This window comes from Nycticebus coucang, chromosome 9 (genome assembly GCF_027406575.1).
Source record: "Nycticebus coucang isolate mNycCou1 chromosome 9, mNycCou1.pri, whole genome shotgun sequence".
NCBI lineage: Eukaryota > Metazoa > Chordata > Mammalia > Primates > Lorisidae > Nycticebus > Nycticebus coucang.
The window spans coordinates 46,330,892-46,346,372 of NC_069788.1; the positions used below are offsets into that span (position 1 = coordinate 46,330,892).

Genomic DNA, 15,481 nt, shown 5'->3' on the forward strand with positions numbered 1-15,481 from the left:
TCCTGAGCTCAAGCAATCTGCCTGCCTCAGCCTCCCAGGGTGCTAGGGTTATAGGTCTGAGTCACCATGCCCAGCTCACAATATTTTTCCATTTAATTATTTCAGATCTTTCACTTTTTTGGTGAAGTTTATTCCTAAGTGGTTTTGTTTTCTTGGTTTCTTTTTTGGATATTTTATTATTCATATATAGAAATGTACTGATTTTTTGGGTGGCACCTATGGCTCAGTAAGTAGGGCATTGTCCCCACATACCAAGGGTGGAGGGTTCAAACCCAGCCCCGGCCAAACTGCAACAACAAAGAAAAAATAGCCGGGTCCCTGTAGTCCCAGCTGCTCGGGAGGCTGAGGCAAGAGAATTGCGTAAGCCCAAGAGCTGGAGGTTGCTGTGAGCTGTGTGATGTCATGGCACTCTACCAAGGGTGGTAAAGTGAGACTGTCTCTACAAAAAAAAAAAAAAAAGAAAGAAAAGAAATGTAATGATTTTTGTATATTGATTTTGTATCCTACAATTTTACCAAATGTGTTTATTAGTTCTAATAGTTGTTTTGGTGGAGCCTTTAGTGTTTTCCATGTATAAGATCATGTCATCTGCAAATAATGACAATTTTTTTTTGAGACGGAGTCTCACTTTGTTGCTGTTGGTAGAGCACCGTTGGCATCATAGCTCACAGCAACCTCAAACTCCTGGGCTTAAGCAATTCTCTTGCCTCCTATGTAGCTGGGACTATAGGCACCCACCCCACCATGATGCCTGGCTTTTTTTTAAGAGACGAGGTCTTGCTCTGGCTCAGGCTGGTCTTGAACCTGTGAGCTCAGGCAATCCACCCGTTTTGGCCTCCCGAGTGATGGGATTACAGGCATGAGCCACCGTGCCCATCCCATTAATAGATTTTTAGCTGGTGTGGTAGCTCACACCTGTAATTCTAGCATTTTGGAAGGTTGATGTGGGAGGATCACTTGAGTTTAGGAGTTGGAGACCAGCCTGGGCCACAAAGAGAGACACCCTCCCCATCTCTACAAAAAAATAAAAACATTAGCTGGGCACAGTTGCTCATGCCTATAGTCCCAGCTACTTGGGAGCCTGAGGTAGGCAGATTGCTTGAGCTCAGGAGTTTAAAGTTGTAGTGAGCTATGATGATGCCGGTGCACTCTAGCCCAGGCAATGGAGCAAGAAAGACCCTGTCTCAAAAAAAGAAAAAATACTTTTTAAAAGTAATCTATTCTCACATTTCTGGAATAACCCTGCTTGGTCATTCACAAAACATATACACATATATAACATATACACATATACACAAACTTCACCAGATGGCTTCCTAGTATTTTATTTATGATATTTTTAGTCTTAGAAACATGACTAAAAAAAAAAAAGAAACATGACTAATACTATTTTTCTATTGTCTGGAACTCTTTTTTTTTAGAGACAGAGTCTCACTTTATCACCCTCAGTGGAATGCCATGGTGTTACAATTCACGGCAGCCTCCAACTCCTAGGCTTAGGCGATTTTCTTGCCTCAACCTCCTGAGTAGCTGGGACTACAGGCACCTGCTACAATGCCCGGCTGTTTTTTTTTTGTTGTAGTTTGGGTGGGGCCAGGTTCAAACCCACCACCCTCGGTATATGGGGCTGGCGTCCTACCCATTGACGCACAGGCGCCTCCTGTCTGGAACTCTTTATATAAGTAAATAAATAGTCCCACTAACCATTGCCAAAATACATCTGTAAAACAATCTGGGTATAGTATATGCGTGTACATTTTTAACTTCTCATTCAGTTCTTTACACTTTATTTTTTTATTTTTATTTTTTGTAGAGACAGAGTCTCACTTTATGGCCCTTGGGTAGAGTGCCGTGGCATCACACAGCTCACAGCAACCTCCAACTCCTGGGCTTAAGCGATTCTCTTGCCTCAGCCTCCCAAGTAGCTGGGACTACAGGTGCCCCCCACAACGCCCAGCTATTTTTTTTTTTTGGTTGCAGTTCAGCTGGGGCCGGGCTTGAACCTGCCACCCTCAGTATATGGGGCCGGCGCCTTACCGACTGAGCCACAGGCACCACCCCTCTTTACACTTTATATATCTGTTCAATTTGTGTATTTCTTTCTGAGCCAGTTTTGGCTATATTTCATCTCATCCCTCACCTCTCAGGACCAAGGCCTCCTCTCCTGTCCCTATTGGCTGGTATACCCAAGCCCTTAGTCACCAGAACCAGTTCCCTCTCAGACCTTCACAGTCTGCTCATCCTCTGGCTACCAGTTTCCTCTGTTTCTAACTGGAATTTCACTTTCCTTTTGAGTACTCAATCATATGTTCATTTTTTTTTTCATATTTTAACCAGTATTTCCAGATGATAGGGAGGATTGCTTTTAGATTTTATAATTCCTCCATCTTTCTTGGTTGAAGTTGTTTCCATTTTACAGACATGAAAGCTGTGGTTCAGGGCAGCAGTATAGCCTGCCAGAATCACACAACTAATATCTTTAACCTGGTTATTGAATCCAGATTTTCTGGTTCTGAATCCTGTGTTCCATGCTGTCTTCTGAAGCCAATAAGAGAAAACTAGAAAAGTGCCCTATGAAGTTAAAGGGGGAAAGAATCTCATAGGCAAGACAGAATGAAGGCAAGGCCAAGGTACTGGCTGATGCTGGGAACTATGGAGGAAGTAATGGTACTGGGTGATGGCATATGGGACTTCTGGGCTGCAGTCACTAAAGAGGGGGAAATCAATTCATTCCCTCCAAAATCTTGGAATATGTAGCCCCCTGTCCCAGATCCTGGCACGAATGCCTCCATTCAACCAATATTTACAGGGTATCCAGAGAACTGCCGAAGTGAGCATCTGCAGGTGTGGTCCCTGCTCCCGGGCTCTTATATTCTATGGGGAGATAGACATCAATCAAATAATCAACAAATGTAGAACTTCAGCTGTGCCAACTGCCTCCAAGGAAAAGTATACCTTAGTGTGAGCGCTCATAAAGGGGAATTTGACCTTGAAAACAAGGTAAGGAAACCTTACCTGAGGATTTCAAGAAGTTGAGATCTGAAAAATGAGGAGGAGCTAGCCAGGTGGAATGACCCTTTTGGACAGAGTCCAGACTACCTGAAAGCTCTTTGCAGGAGGAAGCACCATGTGGATGGGAACTGGAGCACACGGAGTAATGGGGAGAGGGAGTGGTGGGAGATGAGGCTGGAGAGGCAGGGCCACCCTTCATAGAGCCTTAGAGGCCAGGTTAACCTAAGAACAATGGAAAACCATTAAACAGTTTTAAGCTGGGGGATAAAAACAATTAGATTTGTATTTTTATTTATTTTTTATTATTTATTTTTTGAGACAGAGTCTTACTTTGTCACCCTTGGTAGAGTGCTGTGGGGTCATGGCTCACAGCAACTCTTGGATTCAAGCGATTCTCTTGCCTCAGCCTCCCAAGTAGCTGGCACTACAGGCACCTGCCCCAAGGCCAGGCTGTTTTTTGAGATGAGTTCTCACTCTAGCTCAGGCTGGTCTCAAACCTGTGAGCTCAGGCAATCCACCCACCTTGGCCTCCCAAGTGCTAGGATTACAGGTGTGAGCCACCTCATCCGGCCTTGATTTGCATTTTTAAAAGATCCCTTTCACTTAGTTGTGCATCATATTTCAGAGAAGGCCATTCATAGCCTTTCAGCCACTGCAGTGACTCAGAGGACAGCTGGTCCAGATGGTGCCTGAACCAGGGATGTAGAGGGATGGAAAGGAGTCAGCGGACTTTGGACATATTATAGCAGATAAAATTGATACGAATAGATGTCAGATTCAATATTGAGATGCTCACATTGAGATCCTTGTCTTCAGATTAAAGCCTTTGAAGTAAGGGGCCATGTTGTATGACTCTGATATCTGGGTCCCAGTATATAGCCCCTGCCATGGGGTAGACTCAATACACATTTCCTGAAAGCGTGAAACTGATTAGCACTCTCTCCAATGATCCTCTACCTGTAAAGGTATTTAATTCCTTCTTGTATCTGTCCATAATCAACCTTCATGATATATCATGGGGAGTAATGTCAATTACCAAAGAGCATACTTTGAGGCAAGTTAATCTAAGAATAAGGTTTCATTTATTCTATAACGTGAACAGTAAGTTCATGTTGCAAGTGTTGTCCAAGGGAGTAACTCCCCCAAAGGAACTTTATGCAAAAGTGAATGATCGGCTGGGCGCCTGTGGCTCAAGCGGCTAAGGCGCCAGCCACATACACCTGAGCTGGCGGGTTTGAATCCAGCCCGGGCTCGCCAAACAACGACAGCTGCAACCAAAAAAAAAAAAAAAAAGAAAAGAAATAGCCGAGTGTTGTAGCTGGCGCCTGTAGTTCCAGCTACTTGGGAGGTGGAGGCAGGAGAATCCCTTGAGCCCAGGAGCTGGAGGTTGCTGTGAGCTGTGATGCCAAAGCACTCTACCCAGGGCGACATCTTGAGGCTCTGTCTCAAAAAAAAAAAGAATGATGAAAGATTCCTCTTCACTTGCCAGGCTGGGTTGGAAAATGCCAGTTTGTAGGGGATTGTCTTATAGGGTTCCTGGCTTCAACACATGAAGAGGACATAAACGAGCAATTTTGCAGAAGACGTACACATGGCAGGAAATGTAGCGCTTCTGGTGGAAACTTAGTACCTTGATAGCACTGGGGGAAAGTTGTAAATTGAAGAAATGGTCCTTTGGGGGCTGTCTGTAACTGAAGGTGTTTCTAAGTCTTCCTGAGGTGTTTCTTATGCGTCATGCCTCACTCAGCCCTGTCCTCCTTTCCCCACCCTCTCCTCCAACTCCTCTGGCTTCTTCCTCTGGTTCCCACCTCCTCCACTGCCCTCCTTTCTCTTGGCCACATGCCTCGGCCTGTTTTCACCTTTCAATACGAGGCCACCTGTGTAGCTGGAAAGAGCAGCTTCCAGCTGGGCTTAGGTTTTATTGCACAGGGTTTTAGAAAGTCCTGGAGTCCTAAAGAATAGGGCCCATTGAGGCCAGGAATGGACAGGGAGAGGGACTCATCAGATGGGGTACAGGGTGCAGCTTTAGCACTGGAGGCAAGAAGGACCCAGAAGCTTCTGGGGAGAAGTGATGTGTTGGTGAGATTAGTGGGGGGACTAGGGTTTGGTGATGGGGTTTGTCATGGATCTCTGAAGATTAAGTTATCTCTTCACAATGACTCCTTCAAGACAATCCCATGGGATCTGAATCCATGACAACAGCAGCCCTGAGACAGCCAGGTTAAATGTCTCAGAATGAGGACAGGAGAGAGGAAAGTGTGTAGGGATCTTTTATTTAGTTAAACAACAACAACAAAAATTTTTAAAAGAAGTTCTTTTCTTTTCTTTCTTTTTTTTTTGAGACAGAGACTCACTATGTCATCCTTGGTAGAGTGCTGTGGCGTTACAGCTCACAGCAACCTCAAACTCTTGGGCTTAAGGGATTCTCTTGTCTCAGCCTCCCAAGTAGCTGGGACTACAGGTGCCCGCCACAATGTTGGGCTATTTATTTGTTGTAGTTGTCATTGTTTGGTAGGCCTGGGCTGGGTTCAAACCCGCCAGCTCTGGTATATGTGGCTGGTGTCCTAGCCGCTGAACTACAGGTGCCAAGCCGTAAAAGAGGTTCTTTTCTAAGAAACAGGGAGAATTCTTTTCCAGGCCTGATCGCTCTCTCAGAGATCAGCATTTCGGTCTAGAGTGAGGTGGAGCTGGCCATTCCAGCTTTAAGTGTGTTCAGGTGAGACACTCTTGCCACCCTGTGTCGTTGCTCTAAAAGTCACTCTGGCTGGGGGAGGGGTGGGAGCTATGCTCTGTTATACCTCCTATAGGTGGAGGGAGTCTGTCACCAAGGCTGTCCTGTCACCCCTCAAGTGCTGCAGGGTTGTTGGGGGGTACTGCCTCAGGGGCTCTGGCTCCCCTCTCTCCCCACTGTGTGACGCCTGGCAGACGGGTAATCTCAGTAAAGCTACAGCCACGGGCAGCAGGGCCTGTCATGGTGTGGTGCCATGTTGGAGTTGTATCAGAAGCCATGTCTTGCAGCCTCGCCCCTGTGGTCTTTCTGGTGCTGTACCAGCCCTGAGCTCTACCCAAACCCTTGCTGCACTGGCTGGAGTTGTGGGGCTACTCCCACTGAGGTCCTGCGGGCTGGAGTGGCAGCCTGTTCCCTCACCACACTGGAGCAGGGGAAAGGCTTCTTACTGTGTGCCGTGCTGCACAGTAGCACAGCAGAGCGGACCAGAGTTCTAGCTCAGCAGAACAAGTGGACAGCAGGGCTACCAAGTGGTGGACCATGAACCAGAGGTGCTGGTGGAAGCCACAGCCACCCTCACTGCACAGGTAGGGCATCTTCCCTACGTGCCCCACCAGGCTGCCATTCTGGGTGAAGTGCTTACTACATTCTAGGCAGAGGAAGGGGCTCTCACTAAGTGAGCCTTCTTGTGATAGACGAGGCTGGAGTGGTAGCCTAAACCCCATCCACAGGCAGCATAGATGTAAGGTGTAGGGCTGATTGCCTGTGTGTGTAGTGGCATGCTGCCGCAGGCTAGCACTCATGGGGGAAGCCGTTGTCACCCTGGCTGCAGTGACAGGTGTGTGCAGTGGGGCTGGGCCAGGTGTGCGCTATGGAAAGAGCTGTGGAAGTATAGGTACTGGGTCAGGCGGGCCCCTTAGCTGAAGTCTTTTCCACATTTGAGGCCGGGAAAGGGCTCCAGGGCTCAGCTTCTGCATTCAGATATATCATCTGCTCTGGTCTGGGGTAAAGTGAGAGAGATAAAGTGGCAGGAGATGGGGTGGATGAGTGGTGGGGAGGGTAAGGGGAAGAGAGGCTCCTTCCTACATCTCCTCTACCCCTTGCAGAAAGCCTCTTCTCTTTCCTTCTCCAGCCCAGTCTTACCTCCTGACTACCCTTCTGGCCTACAGCCACCTCCCTGCTTGAGCTACCTGCCATTCAGGCTAAAGGAAAGGAGTTGACACGTCATTGAGTTTCATCTTTTTTTTTTTTTTCTTTAGAAACAGAGTCTCATTTTATTGCTCTCAGTAGAGTGCTGTGGCGTCACAGCTCACAGCAACTTCTAACTCCTGGGCTTAGGTGATTCTCTTGCCTCAGCCTCCCAAGTAGCTGGGACTACAGGTGTCTGCCACAACGCCTGGCTATTTTTTTGTTGCAGTTTGGCCAGGGCCGGGTTCAAACCCAACACCCTTGGTATATGGGGCCAGCACCCTACCCACTGAGCCACAGACACCGCCCCCTGAGTTTCATCTTTTAAAAAAATGTTCAGATGGGGTGGCCTGCTGCAGCTCAGTGGGTAGGGCGCCGGCCACATACTCTGAGGCAGGCAGGTTTGAATCCGGCCTGGGCCAGCTAAAACAACAACTGCAACAACAACAACAAAAATAGCCGGGTGTTGTGGTGGACGCCTATAGTCCCAGCTACTTGGGAGGCTGAGGCAAGAGAATTGCTTAAGTCCAAGAGTTTGAGGTTGCTGTGAGCTGTGATGCCATGGCACTCTACCAAGGGCAATAAAGTGAGACTCCATCTAAAAAAAAAAAAAAAAGTAAAAAACACTGTGCTTTGAACTTCTTTCAAAAATGATTTAATTAGGCTCAGCACCCATAGCTCAGTGGTTATAGCACCAGCCACGTACACCGGCGCTAGCACGGTTTGAGCCCAGCCGGGCCTGCTAAACAACGACAATTGCAACAAAGAAATAGCCTGGCATTGTGGTGGGCACCTGTAGTCCCAGCTACTTGGGAGGCTGAGGCAAGAGAATCACTTAAGCCTAAGAGTTTGAGGTTGCTGTGAGCTGTGATGCCATAGCATTCCCCCGAGGGCAACAACTTGAAACTGTCTCAAAAAAAAAAATTTTTTTTTTTTCAGATTAATATGAGGGCACAAATGATGAGGTTACAATGTTTTCATCTGTTAGGTAAAGTCCCTGTTGTAGTGTGTCCTGCATACAGTGGTATAAGTGGGGAAAGAAAGGAAGGGTAGCCTGGGACTGCCCAAACCTGGACCCCAACCTCTGAGCTCATGGGCTCTCTTCTCTCCTTCTGCATCCTCCATCTCCTCCTCTCCCTCCTCTCCCATCACTCTTTGTGCTCCTACTTTGCCTTAATCAAAATAAAATGAAAAAGAAAAAAATAATCTTCTCTTTTGTATACTTTGTATCTCTCATCTGGCTCAGTAATGCAGACTTGACTGAGAGGGACTGAAGGATTTGAAGGAAATACCCCAGTGGAAAGGGGAACAGAATTGGAGCCCACCCTACCTTGAGACTCAGATACTTCCTTCTTTTCAGCACTGGGGAAAGGCGATGCCTGGTCAGGCTGGAGTGGTTATTTTTTCTTGGGGAGTAGGTAGGGGAGACATAATACGCAGGGCAATGGGTTCCTCTATGTCTTCCAAGTGGCGTGATCTAAACAGCCAAGTCTGAGAAGTTCACAGTTAGGAGGGGTGGGGGGGCGAGAGTACTCTCGGCAGAGAGGGGGCATGAGGCAAAACGCCACAAGTGGAGAGCAGGGGAGGGCCTGCGAAGGTGGCCCCTGCGGAGCTGAGAGCGCGACCAGGGAGGCAGCAGGCTGTTTCAGAGGGAAGAGGGACTGGCAAGAGAAGAGGCTGCAAGGTCGGTCAGGGCTGGGGAAAACGAGGAGAGTGAGGGGAGATGCTCTAGCCCATGGAACCAGAAGAGAAGCTGGGTTAATTCCGTACTCTTCAGCTTCCACCTGAGTGCCTCACCCGTCGCCTCCCCATCTGCTTCTCTGCTTTGAAGCTCCAGGAGCAACGCCCACCTGCCTTCTGCCCCAACCTCCCAGGAGCGTTGCAACCCCTGGGCAGTTGGGATCCCAGAGAAGGGGAGTCAGGATCTTGGATCCTAGAGAGGCGAGTGTAGAAAGGGTTCCTACGAGGGTAGATTTTGTCTACTTCACCAGGCCAGGGGTCTCCAACCAGATCACCAGGTTTGCAGTACTTGCTGGGGCTGGAGGATGCCTGCCCGCATCTGCGGTATTGACAGTACCAGGGACAAGGGGAACAAACGAGAAATCCCAAGGGTGGAGTAGGGTGCCCTGGGGTCGGCTGCCAAGTGTGAGGAACTGGGAGGGCCTAACGGGCTTTACCTGCACTGCTGGCTCCTTTGCCCCAGAGAGAAATTAGCGAGGGGGGAGGAATGTGAAACTGCTGGGGGTGAGGGCGACTAGGGCAGCAGAAACAGGAAGCGAGCGGCAGAGAGGCTTGGGGTGGAAGGTAGCGTCAGTCCCACCTGGAGAAGCAATTTGTCTTCCCCTGGCCCCTGCACTGCTCTGGACAGAGTGCAGTCGTGCGTTCCTGTGCCCCAGCCTGGAACTTGAGGCCCAGCTCCAGCCGCGGCTTTCTTCGACGCCCCCACTGCTCTGCTCTCAGCCGCTGCCTGGACCGGCGCAGAACTGCAATTCCCTAGGGGCGTCCCTTCTCTCGGCCCCGCCAGCGGGCATAGGCTGCAAGCTCCCAGGAACTGTAGTCCCCAGCCCTTCCTGCCCTTCTTTGAGTGGCAGCCCAGGATGTGGAACAGCGACCTTCACCCTCCCCTCTTCTCAAAGTGATGAGGAATTATTTCTCTTCCGATCAACACTGTCTTGTCTGTGTCTACAAACATGCCTTTGTCTGTTGAACAACTTTCCTGTTTTCTCTTTGGCATTGAAACCATGGATTTCAGGCAGGGCGATTCAGGTTTTAGGGGCCAAGTTTGGGATCTGACTTCACACCTCTCTGTTCTTCCATCCTCTCTCCCAGCTTCACAGATCCTATTCTCCTATATATGTTCCAATTTGGAGGTTCTGAAGGAACGTAGTGAATAACCTCAGACATTTTCTTCCCATTTCCAAGACTAACCCCACATGATGTCTAGGTCCCCCTCCTCAATCTTTTTTTTTCTAATACACCCCTGATAAACAGAGACACAGAACTGCAGGTTTCAAAGAGGAAAAAAAGCACATTTGTTGTTGCTGGAGTGAAGGTGTGGGCTCTTCACCTTCCCCAACACCTTGTATAGATGAGAGGTTGGGGGGCAATAGAAAAGGCAGCAGATGGAGGCATATACTCCACTCTGTACAATATAGAAGAATCTGATATAGATACTTTGTATAAAAGCCACTTGTTCTCATTTGTGTCCTCTTGCTGGCTGGCAGGGCTGGGGGGTAGTGGGGGACAAAAAAGCTGGGATGATGGAGCAGGATATAGGGACATCCTATGGTCCCATCCTCTGGTTGTCCCCTTCTGGGGTCACTTTGGATCCTTGGTGGGGGCATAGCAGAGCTCCAGGGGCCGTGACACCTTCCAGAACTTCTCATTCACCAACTCCAGGGTCAGCGAGCCATTCAGTGTCTAGGGAGAGTATAAAAGGGAAAGGGAGGGGGAAGAGAGAACAAAGTTGGAGAAGATGAAAGAAATGAATGAATGAAAGAAAGGCAAAAGGTGACCAAGGGAGAGGGGAAGGAAAAGGGAATAATAAAAGGGATGGGGCAAAGTAGGAGCACAAGGAGTGATGGGAGAGGAGGGAGAGAAGGAGATGGAGGATGCAGAAGGAGAGAAGAGAGCCCATGATCTCAGAGGTTGGGGTCCACGTTTGTATAGTCCCAGGCTACCCTTCCTTTCTTTCCCCACTTATACCACCGTGTTCAGAGGCTCTCACCGTGAATGCTCCACCTCCAGGTGCGATGTAGATGGTGTACTGCTTTTCACTGACACCCTCCAGGCTTGGCAAAGCAGGTTCCTCAGGACCATCACCTCCTCCGGCACCTCCACCCTCCCCACCACCCCCATCAGGTCCCCCAGTATCAGAGGCACCCCCGCCAGGCCCTCCTGGCTCTCCTGCTTCTTGCTGCTGCCGCCGCTCAAGGGCAATGCGGAGGGCTAAGTACTTGGAGAGATGGTCTACTGTGGCATTCCCAGTCGTCTTCACATACCTGGAGTGGGAAGGAAGGCAGGTTTAGAGTACAGGAAGCCTCAAGGGAAGGGAGGTACGGGCTTTCCCAAAGGACCTCTGGGTTAGGGTTTCTTTTTGGGTTTGGGAAAAGCCCACTTCTGAGAGAAATCTCTGAGATCTTTGGTTTCTCAGTGGTCTGGGGAAACACAGGGCTCCTCACCTAGTCTGGCAGTATTCTCCCTTCTCCACGAGCAGGGGGTGAGGCCGGAACACGAGCTCAATTTCTCCACCTGGCTCTGGGGGACTGGGGGCCCCAGGAGGGCTTGGGGGGCCCAGGGTTCCCCCTCCCAAGGTCCCTCCCCGGTCACCAGAGTCTTCAGAACCAGCGCCCCCACCCACCCCACCAGTGCCACCTCCTCCTGTCCCTATACTGCTCCCCCCTGCACCCCCTCCACGAGGTCGCTTGGGAGCAGGGCCTGGAGCAGAATCAGGGGCAGAGTCTGAGCTCACATCCTCTCCATCCCCCTCTCCCTCCCCGGCCTCTCCCTCCCCCCCACTCATCGTTGTGGTCTGATCTGACCCAGGCATCGGCCGCCTCACACGCTGGGCCCTGTAAAAGCAAGTGGTTAAGGTTAGAAAGCATTAGGGATAAGGGACTTAGACTTTAAGCTTCAGAGAATTAAGAGATCAGAGAAATCCTAATGATAATACCTAACATTTATTAAACATTAACTATGTGCAAAGCACTCTGTTAGGTGTTTTATACCAATTCCCTCACCTAAAACAACAAACTCCAATGATGTAGGTAATTATTTTAATTTTATGGCTGAGGAAACTGAGGCTTATGGAGGCTAAGTAACTTGTTTGAGATCATAGGGCCTCTATTGTCAAAGTGTGATCCAAGAACTATTAGCATAGCAGCACCTGGGAGTTTGTGAAATGCAAACTCTTGGACCCAGCTCTAGACCTACTGAATCAGAGTTTGCATTTTTTAACAAGACCAACAAGTAATTTGCATACATATTAAAGACTGAGAAATGCTTGCCTAGGAGGTGATATAATCCCCAGTGGTACGAATCCAGAGCTTATTCTCAAAATTGCTCTACTGTTCTAACTTTTAAAAAGTCAGGAGATAAACTATTTTTTTTCTTAAGAATAGCAGTGCCCATTGCTTACAAACAAGCCCAGTTTACATCCATGATTTCCAAGCCTAATGATCAAGATGTAGTAAGCTCCTAGGATGCTGAGGCTTTGCTGTTGGCAGGCAGCAAAGACAGTACTAGGAATCTGACCCACAGATCAGTCCCACTAGTCCTGTTTCAACCTCTCTCCTGACCCCTGCACCTGTGCATGGCCTGCATGCGCAGCCCCTCCTCGATGCTGGAGCTCAGTGCCTGCTGGTTGTGCAGGCGGCTGAGGCGGATGAGCACTCGGTCCTGATGGGCTTCATATTCTTCCCGGCTGGGATAGATCTTAGAGATCAGGGCATCAAAATTTGGGTCTGGCCGTAGGGATCGCTTGGATACCAGCTTTTTACGACAGGTAGGGCACTCCTTGTTCCTGGGGTAGGAGAAAGGAAGGTCTGAGTTGTCAGTCTAGGGAAGTGAAGTGAAGGCTGAACCAAGATCAGAGAGAAGGCCCCAAAAGCCATTTACCCGCTCCGCAGGGCTGTGACAATGCAGTCAGAGCAGAATCGGTGGAGGCACTCCTTGGTGGTCATTGTATTCTTCAGCATGTCCAGGCAGATAGGGCACATGAGTTCCGAATGCAGAGACCGAGGGGAAACCGCAATCTCTGTGCCATCCATGATGGCTTCCTGGAGGTACCAGTGAGTGGGAAGGTAGTATGGGGTGGGAGGAAAGGAGTTTTAGAAAGCAGCAGTCCATGAAATAAGTGTTTTGTGAAACAGAGTGAGATGGCAGAATCTGGGTACCCATGTTGGCCACTAGAAGAAGATGGGAATTCAAAGAAAGAGGAGGGGGGATATTAATTTGGAGAGAATGGAGAACAAAAAGCATTAGTGTCCATTAACTAAGAGTAGCTTTGGAATAGGAGCACCTGAGGTTTGGTGAGAGGCCTAGAGATGGAGACAGATTTGTGATTTGAAGATTTGTCAACAGAATTTCTTAAAGTGTGGTCCTGGTACTACTTATATTAGAATCCCCTAAGATGCCTGTTCAGAATAGCATATTCTGAAGCTCCATCTGGCTACTGAATCAAAATATGAGGGGGCATGAAGCTCTATTTTTAATAAACTCCCAAGGTGAATCTTATATGAACTGATGACCTATGACATTGAACTGAGGAACAGGAAAGGTAATTTCTGTGTCTGTTTATTATATCTCAAATGAAAATAGTAATACTTGCTCTACTTCTCTGGCAGGGTTGTTTTGAGGATTAAGTGAGATAAAATAAGTTAAATGTGAAAGTGCTTTGAAAAGATTAAGCCGATTCAAAGGTAGCGCCAGAAAGTCTGCAATCGAACAGGGCTTCGTAGAGTAAAGAATGAAAAACAGGTTGTGTGATGGGGTCTGTGGATTCAGGGGTTTGGGGGAGGGGGTAAGCTGGGAAGGGAGAATCTCTGTCACCTGCGGGGTCCGATGCAGCTCATACAGACTCAGTTCCCACGTTTTGCTGGCATTCTGGGCATTCGCCGGCGTCGTCATGGTGACCGGGCACAGACACCCACCAGGACTCTGCAGTCGTGGAGGAGGAGAAGGCTGGGGAGGTGGGGAAGGGAGGGTGTTAGGGGGGCCAACCACCGCGCAGACCCCGCCCCTCCAGAAGCGCCCCTCTCCGCCCCCTGCCGCGCGCCGGCTCTACCCCTTACCCGGCTCTGGCAGTCGGCGCTCCCGCAGCGGCCGCGCCTCTCTCGAGGCCCGGGCTCCTGGGCCGAGTTCGCTCGGTCCGCAGCTACCGTTCAGACAGCAGCTCCCGCCGCCGCCGCCGCCGCCATGGCCCCGGCGCTGGGGTCCTACGTCACTTCCGCCTGTCCCTCCACTCTACCCCCCCGCTGGTGGAGACGTCATTCTCCACTCGCAGAACTGGTGGGATGGGACGTGGATGCAGGGCTTTCCCCACTCACGAGACGCGCCTTTCCCGCGTGAAGAGCCGACGTCCGGGGAGTCCCGAACCACGTGGGGACTACAGTCTCCACCCCCAGCCCAGAACCGTTGCTCGGCCAACAACTTTAGCCACAGTTCCCTACCCGATGCGGGGCCTCCGCTTCGAGGGCGGGGCCTGGGATCTCCCGGACCCCAGGAGAGGACCGAGGGCTGTAGAAAGAGGCCACCTCCCTGACTCTGGCAGCCCTGGGCATCACCCCTCCACCCTTCCCCATCCTTCGACACACACAACTTCGAAACCCCAGCCAGGATCCCCGGGGGGGAAAAGCTACAAAAGATCCTCTGCCGCTTTAGCCCTACTGTCCTGTGAACGCGACCAGATCCAGATGTACCCAGGATTCCCCTTATCACTCTGGAGACTTGCTCCACCTTCTGCTTTGGGTCTCCCTAGACCCTCCGACCCGCTCTCCCCCTCGAGGTTTGGGGGCGGCGGCTCTGGACGTCCAGACTCAACTCTCGGCCGGAGCCAAAGACTCGAGAATTGCGTTTGGACAATCAAGAGCCACGGCCCGGGGCTCCGGAGGGAGGTGCACGGGAGGAACGAAGGAATAGACACCACGCGGAAGCAGAGACACACAGATGGGGCCCCCATGGAGTGGGTGTGTGCATATAGGTGGGGGACACAGGGGCAGAATGTCTGGAGTGAGAGGTGGGCAGAAGCCTCTTCCAGGACCCTCGAGTAAAGGAAGGGGAAAAGGAGGAAAGAGAAGAGGAAGGGCAGAGCGATCCTCTTTGAAAGCAGGGAATGGGGTCAGAGGGTGGGGTGGGGAAAGAGATCGTGATGGGAGTCCTGTCCCCACCAGTCCAAGTTGGGGCTCCCGGACTTGGGCTGCGGCTGCCAGGGGGTGGCCTGTCTCTGGAACAAGGCAGCCATGGATCCCTTTGCCCCCCACCCCAGTTCCCCCCTACTTCCCTGTCCTCTCCTTCAGTCCGTGGCCAGTCCTTATGTGGGCGCCAGAGTCGATTAGCGCAGACCCCCTCCCTTTCCTCCTCCTCCTCCCAACCCCCTCCTTTCTGCTCTCCTCCAGCCCCTTTCATCGGCTGGTTCATTCCCCTAATCCTGGCCCCCTCCCCTAATCCCCCCCATCGACCCCAAGCTGGCTGCAGCTATTGTAAGGTGGAGAGAAAGGGGAGGGGGGACTCAAAGAAAAGAGAGGGGTGGGGGAGGGCCACCTGTTCCAAGACCCCCTCTCAAGGCCAGACTGGACACCAGGATGGGGCTGTGAACAGATAATCTTTGGGGACCACTGAGGACCCAGGGAGTTGGGGGGTGAGGAGTGGTGATGCAGGATCAGTGGAAAGGGGTGATGTAGAAACCCCTTTCTCCAAAAAGACCCAGAGTGTCACGAATACACAGTGACACACACTTTCCTCTCACACCCGGTGGCGGGGGTTGCCCTGGGAGACCAGGCAGTGAAAGGGAACAATCCTTTGGGAAAGGGAAAGGAGGGGGAGGTGGGGAAGGGT

At 50.5% G+C, this 15,481-nt stretch overlaps 1 protein-coding gene across 1 annotated transcript; it reads right to left on the reverse strand.

Annotated features, from left to right (window-relative positions):
- Window positions 1–9,936: 9,936 nt before the first annotated feature.
- Window positions 9,937–14,227, reverse strand: RING1 (ring finger protein 1). The gene is made up of 7 exons (XM_053602022.1): window positions 13,720–14,227; window positions 13,478–13,609; window positions 12,545–12,705; window positions 12,234–12,449; window positions 11,110–11,499; window positions 10,656–10,929; window positions 9,937–10,348 (listed from the first exon to the last, which is right to left on the reverse strand). Exons 2-7 carry the CDS (start codon window positions 13,553–13,555, stop codon window positions 10,247–10,249), a joined length of 1,221 nt encoding a protein of 406 aa, XP_053457997.1. The 5' UTR covers window positions 13,556–13,609; window positions 13,720–14,227; the 3' UTR covers window positions 9,937–10,246.
- Between the last annotated feature and the right edge of the window lie 1,254 nt (window positions 14,228–15,481).